We start from the raw sequence: 20,033 nt of genomic DNA on the forward strand, positions 1-20,033 counted from the left end.
GGGATGTATTGTCTGGCAATTTGATACGGGGTAAGATAAACATTGCTTCACTGGTGGAAACCGTCTTGCTTTGCTGGTGAGACACTGTCCTCCTTCAGACTGTTTAGCTAGTTATAGGAGATATGAACGGCAAGACAGCAACTGACATTACAGCATGTTAATCTCCTACTTGAGGCTATGTTATACTCTGTTATGAGATGCTGGGAACGCTTACAGCACCTACCGGTCAAATCCCTCAATAGAGCAGGAGCAGGCTGAATCTACAGCTGTGAAGCTGGATAGAGTCGCAAGTGTTTTTTTATTTTTTTACACTGATGCAGGGTATCTATGCTAAGCGAAGTAAGATCGCTGATTGAGGCAACCATACGGAGCAGACTTGGCATAGGATAAAGACAAAGAAAGGGATAGCGTTAACAGGACTGCTTATCAAGTCTCTGCAAATGAGCCAGATCTATGTTTGAAAGACTCATATGTTTAAATTTAAAATTAAGTTTTTTTTTTTGTTTTGTTCTCTCAAGCATATACCTTGATTTGCTTTGGACTTTTATATGGGTCCTTTGATCTTCACATATACGGTTAGGGTACAGTTACCCATAGTTTTTGCTTCAAGCTCTAATAGTACATATGGACTTTAATAATACTTTTCTTGTACCTCTCTCTGAGTGATAGTGGCGTTGTTAGGCACATTTATGTCTTTATTTCTACACTTAGTTATAGGACCTATTGCATATTATTTCTATCTGACCACGATATTCTGTATGTGATACTGCTTAGTCACAATATTGTCCACTAATAATGAAAAAATGTCAGGGCTGTTGAGAGTACATTATTTCAACTTGATGTTTTCTTACTTTCAGGTTCATGTTATCTTGATGAGCTGCTTATATTTGCACCATACAAATATTTACATTATGTTAGAAGAGATATGTCTCAGCTGTATGCTATGGGTTGATATGTATATATTTACATCTTAGTATGGTACCATACTCACTTTTAGACACATTAACCAAAATCCAATACCCTTTAGATATACTGTTCATAACATAAGATTGGGGTTACAAGTCAGTCAGATGCCTGGGTATAGAGAGATAACTTAAGCAGTTTATACTATTTTGAGGAATGTATTTCTCTACTGCTTGTTTATTGTGCACAATGAATCATGCTGCATTTTTGTGTTTGAATGTACTAATAGCTGTTTATTCTCATGTAATAGAATTTAAATTACTGTACAAAATATGTTAAGAACTTCCCTACTCTATTTGTAGATATAATTGTCACTCACTTTATGTTTGGAATGTGCAAACTACAAACTATTTCATTCCTACTACCCCTTTATTCGATATATGTCTTATAATCCTGCCTCAGAATATAATTAGACTATGTCCAGATACTTGCTTTATATGTCTACAGTACGGAGGTGCAGCATATGTGTTCCCCCTAGTTAGAGTACTGAGATATAGAATACGTTTGGACAGCATATCGCTAAGAATCACAAATAAGATTACATATCCCTAGCATCTTATGATTATAATTTCTATTAGTTTGACTCTGCCCTCCATTAGTTTTTGTTTACTAAATCAACAAAGGAAGGTAGGTTCCACAGAAATTTCCCTGTTACTTATTTTCTATTGGTTATAGTGGTTAAAGATATCCCTATCCCTACTATAAATATAAATAAAAAAAGAGGATGTTATAGGCTTTGAATGTTAACCAGATATAATGCTCATCTGTATTTTTCTTTTGTTTTTTTGTTTTTTATGATTGGTTAGACTGCAACTGAAGTTGAAATTGTATATACTTATATGCCTAAGATAATATGTAATGACTCATATGTGTTATTCTCTGTGTAACATGCTTATGGAATGTCATACTTTGAGTTTGTTCACAGTAAAATTCCTCAATAAAAATTATTGAAAAAAAAAAAAAAAAAAAAATAAAAATAAAAAAGGGCCTGGTAAATTTTTAAAAGCATGTCAAGATAATTTTTTAGACACCTTACATCCTATTACTAAGATGTTTGAATTGACAGAGGAGGCTATGGTTAATAAATCTATGCTAGATCCATATATTATGAGACAATGGATTCAGAGGTCGATTTATTTAATGGGAGATGCTAATACAGCCTTATCTACACAGCGTAGAATAATTATTTTACTGAGATGGGTCCCCATGCTGAGGGCTTATTGTTTGGGGATTTAGGTTTAAAATAATTGAATACTTATGTCAATATGTTTAATTCATTGAATAAAGTCAAAACTACTTCTAAAAAGATCTTTTATCCTCCACCTAACCGTGTTTTTGACTGGGCCGGGAAAGTAAAAGGCCATTTTCCCCGTCGTCCATACTTCTCTAATAGGCCTCAATTTCAATCCTTCCCTCCTCCAAATCCCTCCCTCACAAACTTCTTTCCCTCAAGAACCCATCCATGGAATCCAAGATTTTCCAGGGCAAGATCCCGACCGTGTCAGGGTTTATTCCCTGTTTTGTTTGCCATGTGCTGCTGGCAGCCATTTTACTCACCTATCTTGCTGACTCTGGTGCATACTGTGTGATGCTGCTCATTTCCTGCACTTCCTTTTATGGCCAGACTGGTGTACATCATCAATGTGAGACAGGATGCAGTCTCAGAATTGTGATGTCATCACCTATTATTTAAAGGGCCTCTGTTCAGTATGCTTTGCCCTTGCGTTGTCTCAGGCCTGTTTGTGAGAGCTCCTGCATATTACCTGGCTGTCTGACGTCCCTCCTGGTTCCTGATCCCTGGCTTGTTCCTGACTCTGCTGTTCTCCTTGTTCCTGATTCTGGCTCGTCTGACTACTCGCTTTGGCTCCTGACTCGGCTCGTCTGACTATTCGATTTGGCTCCTGACTCAGCTCGTCTGACTACCAGCTCGGGTTTTGAATCCTGGCTTGTTATTTGTCTTGTGGACTTTTTATTATTTTTTGCTATTAATAAAGGTGTGATTATTTTTGCACTTCTCGTCTCAGTCTGATTCCTGGCACCTTGACATTACGCAAGGGCCATGAATCCTGATGGTGCTAATAATCCACCTTTACCTGCCATAATTTCCAGAATGGATGAACAGGATCACCGCTTGGATCAATTTGCACTAGCCCTGCAAACCCTGCTGACTCGCACTGCACATTTGGACCAAAGTATCCCGCAAGTTATGGCTGCTCCTGTTTCCGCTGCTGCACCTAGTCCTATCAGGAGCATGTCCGGTTCTGCACCTCTACCTCAGCAATATAGAGGTGATCCTAATCAGTGCAGAGGGTTTTTGAACCAGGTAGGCATTTACTTTGAGATGTTACCTCAGGCATTTCCCTCTGACAGAGCTAAGGTGGGATTTCTCATCTCGTTACTCTCTGACACAGCTCTTGCCTGGGCTAATCCTTTGTAGGAGACTAATAAACCTGTGATTTCAAATTACACTGAATTTGTGGTCTCCTTTCGAAGGGTATTTGATGTTCTGGCTCGCTCCTCCTCTGCTGCTAAACGACTCATGTCCATTCAGCAAGGTACAAGATCTGTTGCTCAGTATGCCATTGAGTTCCGTACGCTTGCTGCAGAGGTAGGTTGGAACAATGAAGCCCTTGTTGCCACTTTCTTTCATGGGCTCTCTGATGTGATTAAAGACGAAGCTGCTGCCAGAGATTTACCAGAATGCATTGGTGTCTTTTTTTATTCTAATTGACATCAGACTAAGTGAGAGGCCCTCTTTCAAGGAGTGCTTGCGGAAGCCCCAAGTCACCAGGTACTGCTGAGCCAATGCAGTTGGGATTCACACATCTCTCCGCGGCAGAGAGAGCCTTTTAAAGGAGGGAGGGGCTCTGCCTCTATTGTGGGTTACAGGGCCACCTTTTGAAGTCTTGTCCTACACGGCCGGGAAATGCTCACACCTAAGGTCCTGTCGGGGCAGACCTTGGGTGGTTTATCCTCGTCACGGTTGTCCTTTCCTGTGTGGACTCCTCCATAGTCACCCAGGCTCTTGTTGACCCCGGTGCTGCGGGCTATTTTATTGGCAGTGCTTTTGTATCAAAGAACTCCATTCCTGTTTTGCCTCGGTCCGTTCCGCTTGCTATTGAGGCCATTGATGGCAGGCCCCTTCAGCCCACACTTGTTACTCACGAAACTGCTCCGTTATCCATGGCTGTTGGGGCTCTCCATTTTGAAACCCTCCAGTTCCAGGTGATAAACTCTCCGCATTTTCCGGTTGTTCTAGGTTATCCCTGGCTCCAAAAGCACAATCCCAGTCTTGACTGGCACAGGTCCGAAATTTTGTCGTGGTCTCCGCAATGTATTTTCACTTGTCTTCGGAAACAAGTTAAAGTCTTGTGCACTTCTTCGGCATCTCAATTGCCAGAGGAGTACAAAGAGTTCCTAGACATTTTTGACAAGGTGCGTGCTGGTACGTTGCCTCCTCACTGGTCTTATGATTGTGCCATAGACCTGCAATCCGGAGCCATTCCTCCTCGGTGCCGGGTTTACCCTCTGTCTGTTGCAGAGAATTGTGCTATGGAGGAGTATGTTGCTGATGCTCTGTCACGGGGATCATCTGCAAATCCTGCTCTCCTGCAGGGACTGGCTTCTTCTTTGTGAAGAAAAAGGGTGGCGAGTTAAGACCATGCATCGATTATAGGGGTCTTAATCGTCTTACCATTAAGAATGCTTACCCTATTCTGCTCATTACGGAACTCTTTGACCACCTCAAGGGAGCTACGGTCTTTACTAAACTTGATTTGAGAGGAGCGTACAATCTCGTTAGGATCAAGGAGGGCCACGAATGGAAAACAGCATTTAACACCAGGAGTGGGCATTATGAGTATCTTGTAATGCCCTTTGGCCTATGCTCCTGCTGTTTTCCAGGAACTTATTAATGATGTCCTATGAGATATGTTGCAACAGTGTTTTGTGGTGTACTTAGACGACATCCTCATACACTCACCCACACTTGAGGCTCATCGTTCTGATGTTAGACGGGTTCTTCAGAGACTACATGAGAAAGGGCTGTTTTGTAAACTCGAGATATGTGAGTTCCATCAGACTCAAGTAACCTTCTTAGGTTATGTTATCTCCGTTGCAGGGTTCTCCATGGATCCTGATAAGTTATCTGCAGTTCTGCAGTGGCCTTGCCCAGTTGGTCTTCGGTCAATTCAATGTTTTTTGGGGTTCATCAATTACTATAGAAAGTTTATTAAAAGATTTTCTTCCTTGGTCAAACCTATCACAGACATGACCCGTAAAGAGAATGATCCACTCCATTGGTCACCTACTGCCATTAAGTCCTTTGATAGTCTTAAGACTGCCTTTGCTGCCGCTCCAGTTCTGGATCATCCTAAACCAATCCTGCCTTTCATTCTTGAGGTTGATGCGTCTGAGACTGGAGTAGGTGCCCTCTTGTCTCAACGTCCTACGCCTGATGGTTACTTGCATCCGTGTGGTTTCTTCTCTAAGAAATTGTCTCCAGCAGAGTGCAATTATGAAATTGGCGACAGGGAATTACTGGCCATAATTTTGGCACTCAAGGAATGGAGGCTTCTTCTCGAGGGTACTAGTGTGCCAGTGCTCATTCATACTGACCACAAGAATTTAACTTATCTATCTGAAGCAAAACATTTTTCGCCCCGACAGGCCAGATGGGCGCTATTTTTGTCTCGGTTTAATTATGTGGTCTTCTACCTGCCTGATGCCCTCTCTCGACAATTTTCGTCTCTGTCCAAGGAGGAGTCTGTACCTACTCCAGTTATACCTCCTGACCATATTTTGGCTACCATACATACTAATTTGACTTCTCCCTTGGGGGAGGAGATCCTGGCTGCACAAACCACTGCACCTCCTGAGAAACCTAGTGGTAAATGTTTTGTTCCCGAGAATCTTCAAACTAAACTTTTGCACACTTACCACTATCCTAAAGCCACAGGTCACCCAGGCAAGAACCAAATGATTTGGTCTGTCACTCGACAATTCTGGTGGCAGGTCTTCGTTCTGATGTTGCTGCATATGCTGCCTCCTGCTCAGTTTGTGCACAGAATAAGACTCCTTGACGTCTTCCTGTGGGTCTTCTTCAACCTATTGCTAATGGTGAGTGTCCTTGGATACATCTTTCCATGGACTTCATTGTCAAGCTCCCTGTTTCCAATGGCAATACTGTTATCCTTATGGTGGTTGACCGTTTTTCTAACATGCCACATTGCATTCCCTTGAAGAAGTTGCCTATTGCTCAGGAGCTTGCTTCAATATTTGCCCGGGAGGTCTTCCATTTACATGGGTTACCCAAGGAGATAGTCTCGGACCGGGGTAGCCAGTTTATCTCCAGATTTTTTGGGTTCCTTTTGTGCTCAAATGGGGATCCAGTTTTCTTTCTCCTCGGCATATCACCCTCAATCCAATGGGGCTGCGGAACGGTCTAATCAAGCTCTGGAACAGTTCCTCCATTGCTATGTCTCAGATCACCACAATAATTGGTCTGAACTGTTACCTTGGGCAGAGTTTGCTCATAATAGTGCTATTAATGCTTCCTCCAAGTTATTCCCGTTCATGGCGAATTATGGGTTTCAACCATCCTTGTTGCCTGATTCATTCATGTCTCAGGGTATTCCAGCTTTGGAGAAACATCTCCGGCAACTCCATTCCACGTGGGTGCAGATTCAGGATTGCCTTCATCGTTCTATGCAGCGCCAAAAGTTCCAGGCTGATCGTAGGCGTCTGCCCGCGCCTTCCTACCAGGTTGGTGAGAGAGTTTGGCTGTCCTCCCACAACTAGAACCTTTGTGTGCCTTCCAATAAACTGGCTCCCTGTTATGTTGGTCCTTTTCGAATACTCCGACGGGTCAACCCTGTGACCTACGCTCTTGACCTTCATCCTGCAATGCGCATCTCCAATGTTTTTCATGTCTCCCTCTTGAAACCATTGGTTTGTAATCGGTTTACCACTGTGTTGCCTCGTCCCCCTCCTATCTTTGTTGACAACCATGAGGCGTATGAGGTCAGCAGCATTATTGACTCTCGTATGTCCAGGGGCCACGTGCAGTATTTGATTCACTGGAGGGGCTATGGTCCGGAGGAGCGTTCATGGGTTCCCTCCTCTGATGTTCATGCTCCTGCCCTCCTCCATGCCTTCCATGCCCGTTTCCCCAATAAGCCTTTTGTCCTCCCCCGGGGGAGGGGTCATTGAGGGGAGGGTACTGTCAGGGTTTTTTCCCTGTTTTGTTTGACATGTGCTGCTGGCAGCCATATTACTCACCTCTCTTGCTGACTCTAGTGCATACTGTGTGATGCTGCTTTTTCCTGCACTTCCTTTTATGGACAGACTGGTGTACATTATCAGTGTGATACAGGATGCAGTCTCAGAATTGTGATGTCATCACTTATTATTTAAAGGGCCTCTGTTCAGTATGCTTTGCCCTTGCATTGTCTACGACCTGTTTGTGAGAGCTCCTGTGTATTACCTGGCTGTCTGACATCCCTCCTGGTTCCTGATCCCTGGCCTGTTCCTGACTCTGCTGTTCTCCTTGTTCCTGATTCCGGCTCGTCTGACTACTCGCTTTGGCTCCTGACTCGGCTCGTCTGACTATTCGCTTTGGCTCCTGACTCGGCTCATCTGACTACCAGCTCTGGTTTTGATTCCTGGCTTGTTATTTGTCTTGTGGACTTTTTATTTTTTTTGCTATTAATAAAGGTGTGATTATGTTTGCACTTCTTGTCTCAGTCTGATTCCTGGCACCCTGACAGTCAGAGACCTTTCTCAGGTAAGTCCCCTCTCTTTACTCAACACAATTTTTTTCCTACACAGGGTTGGGGGAAGATTATCCCTTTTTATAAAAAATTGGGAATTCATAACATCAGTCGTTTGGATAATTCAGACTGTTTCAGGTCTTCTCCTAGACTTTATATCTCCTCCTTTTCAAAATCATCCTCCAAATCCAATAGTTTTTTAAAAAACAGACTCAAATCTTTTAGACCAAGAGATAACACATCTCCATTCCAAACAAGCTATAGAACTAGCACCAAAGAACAAACATTCTTTTCTCAGCAACATGTTTTTTTATGAGAAAGATAGAAGGATCTCTCCGCCCGGTGAAAAATCTGAGGAATTTAAATGCCTTTCTATTTTACAATCATTTTAAGATGGAAGGAATTCATCTTCTGAGAGATTGCCTTATGGACAAAGACTGGTTAGTAAGACTAGATTTAATATACGCTTACTTGACAGTTCCTATACATCCTTCCCATCGCAATTTTCTCAGATTTATTTGGAGAAATCAGATTTGGCAGTTTACTTGCCTCCATTTTGGTCTATCATCAGCTCCTTGGGTTTTCACAACAATTTTAAAATCTGTAGTAGCTTGGTTGAGATTGAGAGGTAATCATCTAATCATTTATTTGGACGATATACTTCTGATAAATCAGGATCCTTCTTTTCTTCTTTCACATTTGAAACTAACTCTAGATATTTTGAAGAATCTAGGTTTCCTTATCAATTACAAAAAAATCGATAATCCTTCCTTCTCAGAAGCTAACTTTTCTAGGTTTTCTAATAGATACATGTCTATCAACCTTGAGTCTTCCCTTGAAGAAAGTAAACAAAATCAAGTTAGAAATTTCTCATTTATTAAAGAAAAAGTTTTTTCCAATCAGAACTCGTGCAAGAATTGTGGGTCTTCTTTCTGCCTCAATTCAAGCAATTTTTCCAGCTCAATTATACTACAGAGCATTACAGAGATTAAAATATTTTTATTTAAGGAATGGTTTCTCCTATTCACACAGGATTTCTTTGTCAAATGATGCCCAGACAAAACTGATCGGGTTGCTTTCCAATATAGAAGCCTGGAAGGGCAAAGCTATATTCGGAAAAGCTCCAGATGTTATAATAGAATCGGATGCAAGCAATACAGGCTGGAGTGCCAGATGTGGTTTTCAGAAAACTGGAGGCAAATGGGCAATTTCGGAAAGCAAATTGCATATCATTTGTCTGGAACTGATCGCAGGTTCGTTTGCGATAAAGAGCTTTATCAAACAGAATTCTCCCATTTCTATTCTTTTACGAATGGACAATATTTCTGCAGTTCGTTATCTGAATCGTTTGGGTGGAACTTTATCCAAACAACTATCAGATATAACAAAGAATTTTGTCCATCAATGCCTTCAGAGCAACATTTCGATTCAAGCAGAGTATACTCCAGGTCTCTCCAATACAGCTGCAGATTGGGGTTCTCGGTATTTATCAGACTCAAGCGATTGGAGATTACATCCAGATATTTTTTCAAAATTTACAATTTATCAGAGGTCCTTTCTCGATAGATTTATTTGCAACTCGTCTGAATGATCAGATTCTTCCTTTTTTTCAGTTGGCGTCCTGATCCAGAAGCCTTAGCAGTAGATGTGTTTCTTAAGACATGGCCCCTTCAGGCAGCGTATATGCTTTTCCTCCTTTTTCGATGATTCCTCGAGTTTTGAATGTCATCAGGAGGAACAAGATTTCGCTTGTACTGATATCCCCGTTTTGGCCAACCCAATCCTGGTACCCGTCTCTTCTGGAAATCTCTATTCATTTCTCGTTCCCCATCTTCTGCTAGATCCAAACAGAGATTTTCACGACCTTGTACTTCAAGGTTCTCTTCAACTTACTGCATGGACGATTTCAGGGGATCCTGGGCTTCCGAAGGACTTTCTTCATCAGCTAAATCATTATTACAAGACGCTTGGGCCCCAGGTACTAAATGTTTTTATTTGGTCCAAATGGTCTAGCTGGTGCAATCAAAGACATTTGGATCCCTTTTCAGCCCCTTTAAATGAAATTCTGAATTTTCTAACTTCTTTATTTGATGCAGGTTTAGCATATAGATCTATTAATGTTTATAGATCAGCTATATCAGCAGGCCATGAATTAATTAACAACATACCTATAAGACAACATATTAGAATTTCTAGATTAATTAAATCTATTAAACTTTAAAGACCTCCTTCGGCTAAATATTCTTCCTTTTGGGATGTTAATTTAATTTTTTCCCTTTTTCAATCTTGGCCTTGTAACGAATCTCTTTCTCTTAAAAAACTTTCTTGCATACTTGCAACTCTTCTCTGTCTTCTATCTTGCAGAAGAGTTTCTGACGTTAAAGCTATTGATTTCTCTTCTAAAATGTTTTCTCCTCAAGGCATCATCTTTAACATTTCTAGAAGAACTAAATCCATGTCTTCTTCTATTTTTTATCCTTCTATTTTTTATCCTTATTTTTCAGATTTCCTGTCTCAAAGAAAACGAGAAACGTACTTTATCTTTTAGAAATTATTTTTCTTCTTATCAGCTTTTAATCTCTTTTTCTCCTTCTCACTTTCCTGTTTCTTCTACCTCCATAAGTAGATGGATTAAATGGGTAATGACTGAAGCAGTTATTGATAAATCTTTTTCTTTTCATTCTGTAAGGGGAGCTGCTGCTACTAAAGCCTTCTGTAAATCAGCTTCCCTTCAAGAAATTCTAAATGCTGCTGACTGGTCTTCTGATTCAGTTTTTAGACAGTTGTATTTTAAACCCATTAATTATTTGCCTCAGTGCTTATTAGATTAAGTTTTATTTATGTTTAGCTTTAAACTTGCAACATAGGAGTCTCTGTCCTTGTAATAAAATTCCGATTATCCTAGCTTTGAGAAGGAATAATCTAGATTTTATTAAAGAGACAGAGACAAGTATTTTGCCTCCCTTTTCCCTTACCCTATTGGTATTTATATGTTTTTCATTACTGATAAGTAATTTAAATGTATTTATTTCAGCTCCTGTTCCCTCTTCTGCAGGATTCTAACCTTCTATGTAAAGCAAAAGATGATCTTCAAGTTCAAGATACAAGCAGAGAATTTTCTTCAAGTTCTACAGGATTTCAACCGGATCTTCAAGTTCTTCCTGATGGATTGTATTTCAAAATTTTTCTTCTGGTTTTTATTTATGTTTTTTGTCTTAGTTTTTGGACTAATTTCTGAAGATTCCTATAACTTCTTCTTCTCAAGCACCAAAGTTCAAAGAGGTAGTTGGGATACTATTTGGACAGTTTATAGTAGAATGAACGTTTCTGATTGGTCTACTTTAGATCACACCATTCAGGGTTGTTTTTCATTGGTTACCATATTAATTAACGGCACAAAACATGTTGGATGTGATGATACTATGCTGTTAGGCTGATTCACTGGCTGGGATACAGCCACCTGCTTGACTTCTTGTAAAGTCGTTTTTATCTGTTTTACCAATAAAAGTTACATTATACTTTTACCCAACTCAGCCCATTAACAGCTGGATTCTTTCAATTTGTGAACCTATACTTGTTGTTCTATTTCCTAAGCGGATTTCTACAGAGCTATATCTGCAAGCAGCTGATACCAAACGCTCACAGCACTGCCTTCTGCACCCCTAATAAGGACAGAATTCTTCCTGGATTACACCACAAGGGGCTTAGACACATGATTACAAGGAAGCAGGTGATTAATACAGTGCAAGCAGTAAGATCCAATCACAGATTATTTGCATAAAACAGTCTCTGCATATAAAGGACTATCGGTGAGTGAGCGTTTCTATTTTGATTGATTTTTCACAAGTTACTTACTACGTGACAGAAAATTTAGCTACAAACATATGCAGGCAAAGGATACATTGTCATGTTAGCCTCTACAAGAGTCAGTCTATGGACAATAGCTACAGAGTTCATCCTGACACACATTGTATACAGATTAAATTTAACCTGTTAGCTACCAGTGAAAGATTTAGCACTCTCTAAGTAACACGAAAATCAAAGTTTTTCCCCAGGCTTTATACAATGTACTGGCAAAATCCCTAAAGGGATAACACATCAGACTTTTGTTATATACAACTCTAAAATTGTTATTGTTTAAAAAGATAGATATTCCCTTTATTACCTATTTCCCAGTTTTGCATAACCAACACAGTTATATTAATATACTTTTTACCTCTGTGACTACCTTGTATCTAATCCTCTACAGACAACCCCCTTATTTTAGCCAATTAATGCTGGTTCCTGTACAACTCCGCAGTTGAGAACAGTGTTATCTATATGGCCCACATGAATGAGCAGTGTATCTCTGTGAAAAGCTCATTAAAAAGCATGTGATAAGAGTCTGTCAGTAGTGGCTTACAAACAGGCAGAAATGTAGAGGTTTAAAGTATATTAATATAACAATGTTGGTTTTGCAAAGCTGGGGAATGGGTAGTAAATGTTTTATCTCTCTTTTTAAACAATAACACTTTGGAGTAGAGTAGACTGTCCCTTTAACTAGTGTTTTAGACGTTCTTACACAAACCTCAAATGGTGGGGCTCCGAAGCTGCAGGGGCTCCAAAGCTGCTATCACAGTTTAATAAATGGAGCCCATAGTTACACAAACATGAATGCTACAAATGCACTTATACATTTTATTATAGCATTATTATACCCTTTTATTTCTGCTTTTTTATTTATTATTATTATTTTTTTAAATAAAAATAGTAGACAATTTTTGATTAAATACATTTTTTGCTTCCTATGTTATTTTATAAAACTTTCTCCTAAAGCTAAGTCATCTGTTCCTTCTTTGGTGGATGGGATGTAGAGAATAACAGGAATTAGAAAATGTAATACAAATTGAGCGGTTTTTAGTAAATATAGCTCTTGGGAAAAATATATATTTTTTACTGCATGAGATATTTCAAAAATGTTATACAATGATTAATGCAAAATATATTTTTGTAAGATTAATGTGTTCTACTCACCAAGCTTGTACCACATATCACGAATTGCAAAGCCTATAAGACATCTCATATCTCCGTACCTGAGAGCATAAAAATATATTAAATTAATTAGTTCAATTAATTCAATACAACCTATCTACTTAGGAATAAAATGATCACTTACTTGTCCAAAATTTCATTGCGCTTATCATGAGAGAAATTTTCAAGCTGCAAGGAATCTTGGGTGATGAAAGCCACTGCTAGGTGAAAATAATTGTTCCACAGCTGTAAAAAATAATAATAATAATAAAAAAATAGATAATATTTACTGAATACAACGATGTATGTATAAGGAACAATGTAAATAGCATCAATGCATCTTTTTTAATAGACTGAGGATCTGCACTTTGTCCACAAGCAATATATTCTCCCAAACTGCAATCTAAACAAATCAATTAAAATATATAGAGGTTTCAAACTAAATGTCCTAATATAGCTAATCTTTTGATTTTAATTGCTTTTCAACAAAAATATCACTCACAAATTACTGACAAAACACAATTGTCATAGAAGTAGGGATATTTTATTTATATATACAGTATATATATATATATATATATATATATATATATATATATATATATATATATATATATATATATATACATATGTGTGCAGATGAGCAGATTTTGAACAGGTCTACACACCTGCAATAAAGGGTTAATGGCAGCCATTTCTAAAATATAAAGTGTGTACAAAACAAATATGCCTGTTCTTTTATGTTAAAGGGAGAGGAAACACAAAATTGTATTTCATGATTCAGAATCAATTCCAATTTACTTCTATTATCAATTTTGCTTCATTCTCTTGGTACCCTTTATTGAAGGAACAACACTTCACTACTGGAGGCTAGCTGAACATATCAATAAGCCAATGACAAGAGGCATATTTGTGCAGCCACCAATCAGCAGCTAGCTCCCAGCTCCTAAGTCTACCTAGGTATGCTTTTTAACAAAGCATGCAATGAGATCAAAGCAAATAAGATAAAATAAGTGATTTAAAAGTTGTTTAAAATTGTATGCTGTATCTAAATCTTGAGGTTTAATTTCCGTTTAGTAAACTCCTATTTATGAACTACATAAAACAACTAGAACAACTCTTCAGTCAATCTGTCATAAGTGAGTCTGTATTATCAGGCCTGCGACTGTAAATAAGTAAGGCTTTTCAGTTAAAGGGGTATTAAACAATGCTCCTTTAGTAAAAAATAATTATGTTAAATCAAAGTAAACATTAAAAGAGACTACTTGTTTTCTAGCTAAACGACCATTTAGAAATGATCAGTGTAGCCACTGCCCACAGTAAGTGTCATATAATGCAGTTGGCCAGGAGAGTGATATCTGTTCCTGCTGCAGTAAGGTGTACGGTACCTTTAAGGGGGCCTAGAAGATCAGTTAGGCTCTAATTGTAGTAGTCGTTATAAGCTCTGTGTTTTCAGTATGATGTTGCTTGTAAATTATTACCTCTTTCCCTGGCAGTTTACTATATATTATACTGGTTTGACTTCTGTTTGCCCTGATAACTCTTTTGTATGAACTTATTGTTTGTGACTGACTTGGTATTTGACTTTGGCTTGTTGTAGACTCTGCATTTGTTTAATGACTTTGCGCTGCTTTTCCCTGTGAGACTTTGACCCAGACTGTCTGACTTACATTTCCTTACCCTGAATTCCTCTTCTTTCAGGAGATCTGTATTTAGGTAGCTTGTGCAAGTTTGTCTTCATCTGGATAGTGAGACTTTTTCTTTCATATTTAAATTGATAAACTTATAGTTATTTTCTAGTACTTAATTGTTGCTTTGTTTTGTAGGAGCTGATTAAAGTGCTAGAGAGAGTTCAGCTACTAAGTTTAGTCTAATTTATCTCACCCCTGGCCGTTGTTTGAACGCTATGTTTACTTCCAGTAAGGGTTTGTGGTGAGTTGGGCCTCTTGGCCATTGATTCCAGCTTGCTTTTCCCTGAAACAACAGTACCTGACACTAGAAAAGACATCTGCCCAGCCACAAAAGCGGTTTGCTGTTGTTACATAATACACAAGCCAACAATGGAATCAGCAGAGATGGCCCTGATTATTAAATCCCTTACTGTGCTAGTAGTTTCTCTTGCTAAATCACTGCAAGATATGCAAACTAATATGTCTCCGTTTTATCAGTATTTTAATTAGCAACTGCTCCTCTATTTTACACCACTACAAACATTTACAAACCCCCTAAATACTTTGAGTTTAGGAATGTTTTTTGACAAGAAAAAAATATATATATGAAAAAATTAACACCTCGTAGATCTTATGATTGTCCCATTTAACTTTTGTTAGGGCTTTTGTCAGGGCCTGAACTTAAACATCTGAAGGACTACATTGAGGAGAATATTGCCAAGGGATTTATAAGACCTTCTACCTCTCTTGATTGGGCTTGTATTTCCTTTGTTGAAATAAAAAGACAGTGGTTTAAAAAGGTTCAAGAAATTACGGACTGACCGGTTCCCACTAATGTGAAATCTGTGCAAAGACTTATAGTTTTTGCTAATTTGTATTGTACATTTATCAGGGGATTTGAACGACATTTGTGCCCCTATAACTAAATTGATTAGTTCTAAGTAAAAATGTAATTGGTCTGTTAAAGCCCAGGAAGCTTTTAATAAGTTACAGCAACTTTTTGCCTGGGACCCTATATTAGCTCGGCCAGATTTGTCTAAACCATTCTTTTTAAAGGTGGATGCTTCTGAGGTAGCTAATGGAGCAATACTGTTTCAGAAGACAGGGGAGAAAGAGGTGCTTCATCCAGTGGCTTTTTTATCTAAGAAACTGTGTCCTGCTGAACGGAACTATGATGTATGGGATAGGGAGGTAATTGCAGATGCTCTAGAGAAATGGAGGCATTTGTTGTAGGGGGGCATTACATCTAGTGTTGTACTGTTTACACTGACCAAAGAAATCTTAACTATTTGAGGTCTGCAAAACATTTAAAGCCCAGGCAAGCTCATTGAGCTTTGTTTTTTTAGCAAGGTTTAATTTATTAATTACATTTAATACTAGCTAAAGAAATGGCAAGGCAGATAACCAAGTTCCTGTTAGCTCATGTTGGGTTTTGCTCACATACAATAGTTTTACTTTCAACTTGTAATACATGCGCTAACCCACACACGCAAATAGATTACTTCTAGCAGTGTTTACACTAGAGCGAGAGGGCTAAATACTGCTCCATTTGTAATCTAGCCCTAAATGTGCCCAACAAGATTTCTTTTTCAACTGCAGAAACAATATAAACAGCGCAATGTGAACACCAGACAGAAAAAGTGACTCTAGGTAAAAATAAAATAAAAATAACAATAGTAATAATCAATAGTTAATAGTCAATATCCCAATAGTAGTAAAAAATGATGATGATGACACTTAGCTCAGTTTCAGAGTAGCTTTCCCTTTTGAGGTTAAAAGGTAATCAGGTGTCAGATGCCGATACAGTGGGAAACCTGTAATAATCTCCACTCAACAGATTTGCTGTGTGCACAGAGCAGCCGTCAGTTTATGAGCAAACACCAGTGTCTGAAAATGTAGCTAGCCCTTGAGAAAGTCTGTCTACACAGGGACAAAACGCGTAGGGGAGGAGTTTTATGGTAGAAGTTTGGACGCTTACACTGGTTAAGGACACTCCAGCTGTTGGGATTTCCTAAGTGGTAACCGGAGCTGCGGGTCAGCATTCAGGGTATCCACAAGGGAAGAGGATTCTCACAGAGAGCTGGCCTTCTTGTTGAGACTATTTTCTTTTAAATCCTGTAAGTGCAATCTTGTCTTGCGTTTTATGTTATTCAATAAACAGAAGTTGTGAGTCGTGGATGTGCTGTGTTTTTTCTCATCTATGCTTATTAATATGGCTGCCAATCAGAAAAAGGGAAGTTACAGAAAAAGATTATTACAATCCTTTTTCAAAATGCATAGGGCTCCTTTTATGAAGCTGCTAATACAGCTTCAGAGTCAAAAGTTTAGAAACATTAGTCTTAAAACCACTAGTTCCTAACCTTTCTCCCAGATTAAAATCATCCGACTGAAGTGGTTGACATACTGCCCCCTGCTCTTGTGCATCACTAACAGCAAACAGAAGGTGAGAAGTTTGAATAAAGGTGGGGAAAGTAATACAAATTTAAAAGCTTAGCCACAGTGAACATGAGTGGGAATAGACATATTACATAATATATTAAGTGCAGTAAGTAGGTTCCAGTATTTTATCAGGCTGTGGTGGGGGCATTGTGTGATCCTTTTAGATTAAGTCTGGAGCCCAAGAGAAGGGATCAAGACTGTAAAGAGTGCACTTGGGCAGCACTCCCGTCCCTGGTTAAAGTAAATGATAATAGGCTCACATTCAGAACCAAAAAGTTTCCATTCAAATAAATTCACTTAAAACATAACTTTTATTCAACAATAGTTGTAAAATCAATATGTATGTGTGTGTACTTTAAAAACACATAGGAGCTGGATTGTAAATATTCCCCAATGGTCAGTTGGGTAACCTAATTGTACAAATGTTGAGGGCACCTCCAAAGGGTCCCACTGTTGTATAGGAAATTGTTTGTGTTTTACGGTTAGCTTCTTATACTGGAAGTAGATAATGTTTCACCTTGGGTTTATATATTGATGCTATGTGGGGCACTTTCTGAATTTGCGGTAAAGTTGGTCCAGTATCTGGTTAGTAATTCTGCAAATATGGCCTCTGGTTGTTAACTGGTTAACTTTTTCATGCCCAAAAATTAGGCCTGGTTTTGATTTTTTATATATATACAGTGGACTTCAAATTATCCACTACTAGGATAGGTTATATATTGATTGTTAACCTTCTATCTGTATTCAGATTTCACACTAAGTACCTTTGCACTTTGTATCTAGAGCATAAAAGTATTATTCTCATGAATTACACTCAGACCTATATTGCATCTTGTAAGGGCATATAGTGCTAATAGTGCTCAGAGTTGTTGGTCAAAATCAAGTTAGTTGCTATTAACACAAGTATATTTAATAGCAGAGTATGTTTGATTAAATACTGTACTTGCTTCCAAAAGATACATTGAGTCTAGATTTCACTTTATTGGAGATAGCAAGACTAGTAAATCTTAAGATAGAGAGTTTAATTCTCTTAGCTGGACATGCGTTACTTTGTACAATCTTTTTTTTCTTTTTTACTCTTTATTATGTTTTGCAAAGATTTCAGATTATTGATGTCTAGTGATATACATATTTGAAGTATACTGTTAGATCAGCTAATTTAGGTAATGTCTTATTTGGACATACAGGGTTTATATATCTGTAACAAAAGTTATATAAGATTAGACTTGCCAAGCTTATAGCGACTGGCTATTTGTCTCACATCTTAGGGTTGCTTGGTGTAAAAGATGGCGAATTATACGTTTTGTAACTGGCTGTTTTAAATGTGTAGTGATTTTGTTTTTTGTCTTGTACAGCCAGTCTTAATAGTGTCTTGGTTTAGCAAACGTTGTTGCAGATTTAAAAATTAAACCTGTATACCATTACCACCTAACATCCACTTCATACGTGTGGTTAAAGGGACACTATACCCAAACATTTTCTTTCATGATTAAGGTAGACAAAACAATTTTAAATAACATTCCAATTTACTTCTATTACCTAATTTGCTTCATTCTTTAGATATACTTTAATGAAGAAATAGCAATGCACACAGTAAACCAATCACAGGAGGCATCTATGTGCAGCTACCAATCAGCAGCTACTAAGCATATCTAGATATGCTTTTCAGCAAAGAATATCAAGAAAATGAAGCAACATAGATAATAGAAGTAAATTACAAAGTTGTTTATAATTTTATGCTCTTTCTAAACCAAGAAAAAAAAAATTGGGTTTCATGTCCCTTTAAGTCGGGATATTTTAAATCATAAAGATAGTTGTGTTATTGTTCAACTGTGATACTCTTTGTAAATTTGACTTAATTTTAAATTAAACAACAAACAGAAGGCGAGAAGTTTGAATAAAGGTGGGGAAAGTAAGTAATACAAATTTAAAAGCTTAGCCACAGTGAACATGAGTGGGAATAGACATATTACATAATATATTAAGTGCAGTAAGTAGGTTCCAGTATTTTATCAGGCTGTGGTGGGGGCATTGTGTGATCCTATCTACCATTGTGCCCAGTTACCAATATATTGTCCAGGGTTCTTGAGGAGAACAGCTGGCAACCCTAATAGTTACACTGGGGTTTGTGGAACAATGGTGCAAAATAAGTTATATCAATTCCTTTTTTTTTTTGTGTGTCCTTTTATAACTTTTGTCAAAAATATACTCAATATATACAAATATATTTAGTCTACATAAGCAATCTAGGTAAAATGCGTGACTAGAAATTTAAGTGAGAAGCAGCTTAATATGAGTATTGAGCTTTATGGTTTAAAGGACAGCATTGCCTATTAGTTTGTGCAAATAATCAGAGAGAATAATGACTTTGCAATTGTTTGTCAGTTTACAGTTCTAATCGTTTTATTTCTTGGCACAGTAAATAAACAAAAAGCACACACAGTGCCAAGTTTGCTTGCATTTCAATTAGTTTCCAATGCCGTGTGTCAGTGGCAGTTCTGTACCCTTTGACAGCTCAAAGGAGATTGTGACAGGCAATGTAACATCAAGCCAGACTCACAACATAAAAGGATATTTGTAAAGTTTTAAACCGTCCAATAAAATATGCATTTATTGGCCTGTATTAAAACACAGACTCTGACAAACATTGTGTAGCCGTATGTAAAACATTGTTGAACAAGTATGGCTAATAAAAATAAAATTATACAAAAACACTATCTCATAAGATTGTCCTAATTTTTACTTATAGTTTTGTAGATTTCTGTTGACAAATTATGGATATACTAGGTCCTCTGAAATATTACAGAAAAATTGATACGTTGGGGTATATTTATCAATGTGCGAGCGGACATTATACGAAGTAGCATATCATGTCCGCTGTACATCGCTGCACATCGATAAATTTATCATTGCACCAGCAGTTCTTGTTAACTGCTGGTGCAATACCGCCCCCTGCAAGCAGGGGGTGTCAACACGATCGTATTTGATCGGGTTTATTTCTGTCCCCCGCCTCAGAGCAGACGGACAAGTTATGGAGCAGTGGTCTTTAGACTGCTGCTTCATAACTTCTGTTTCTGGCGAGCCTTCAGGGGCCATACGGAGCTTGATAAATATGCCCCATTATGTATTTCAGGTACATATAGGGCTAGATATCATGCACCCGTAATTTATCATGCACCCG

General features: G+C 38.2%; 1 protein-coding gene across 1 annotated transcript in view; it reads right to left on the minus strand.

Moving 5' to 3' along the window:
* DOCK2 (dedicator of cytokinesis 2) overlaps positions 1 to 20,033 on the minus strand; it is a 1,640,323-nt gene that overhangs the window by 439,863 nt on the left and 1,180,427 nt on the right. The window contains 2 exon segments of the mRNA XM_053718563.1: positions 12,747 to 12,805; positions 12,889 to 12,989. Of these exon segments, the coding sequence (XP_053574538.1) occupies positions 12,747 to 12,805; positions 12,889 to 12,989 (160 nt within the window).

Source organism: Bombina bombina, chromosome 6 (genome assembly GCF_027579735.1).
Source record: "Bombina bombina isolate aBomBom1 chromosome 6, aBomBom1.pri, whole genome shotgun sequence".
Taxonomy (NCBI): Eukaryota; Metazoa; Chordata; class Amphibia; order Anura; family Bombinatoridae; genus Bombina; species Bombina bombina.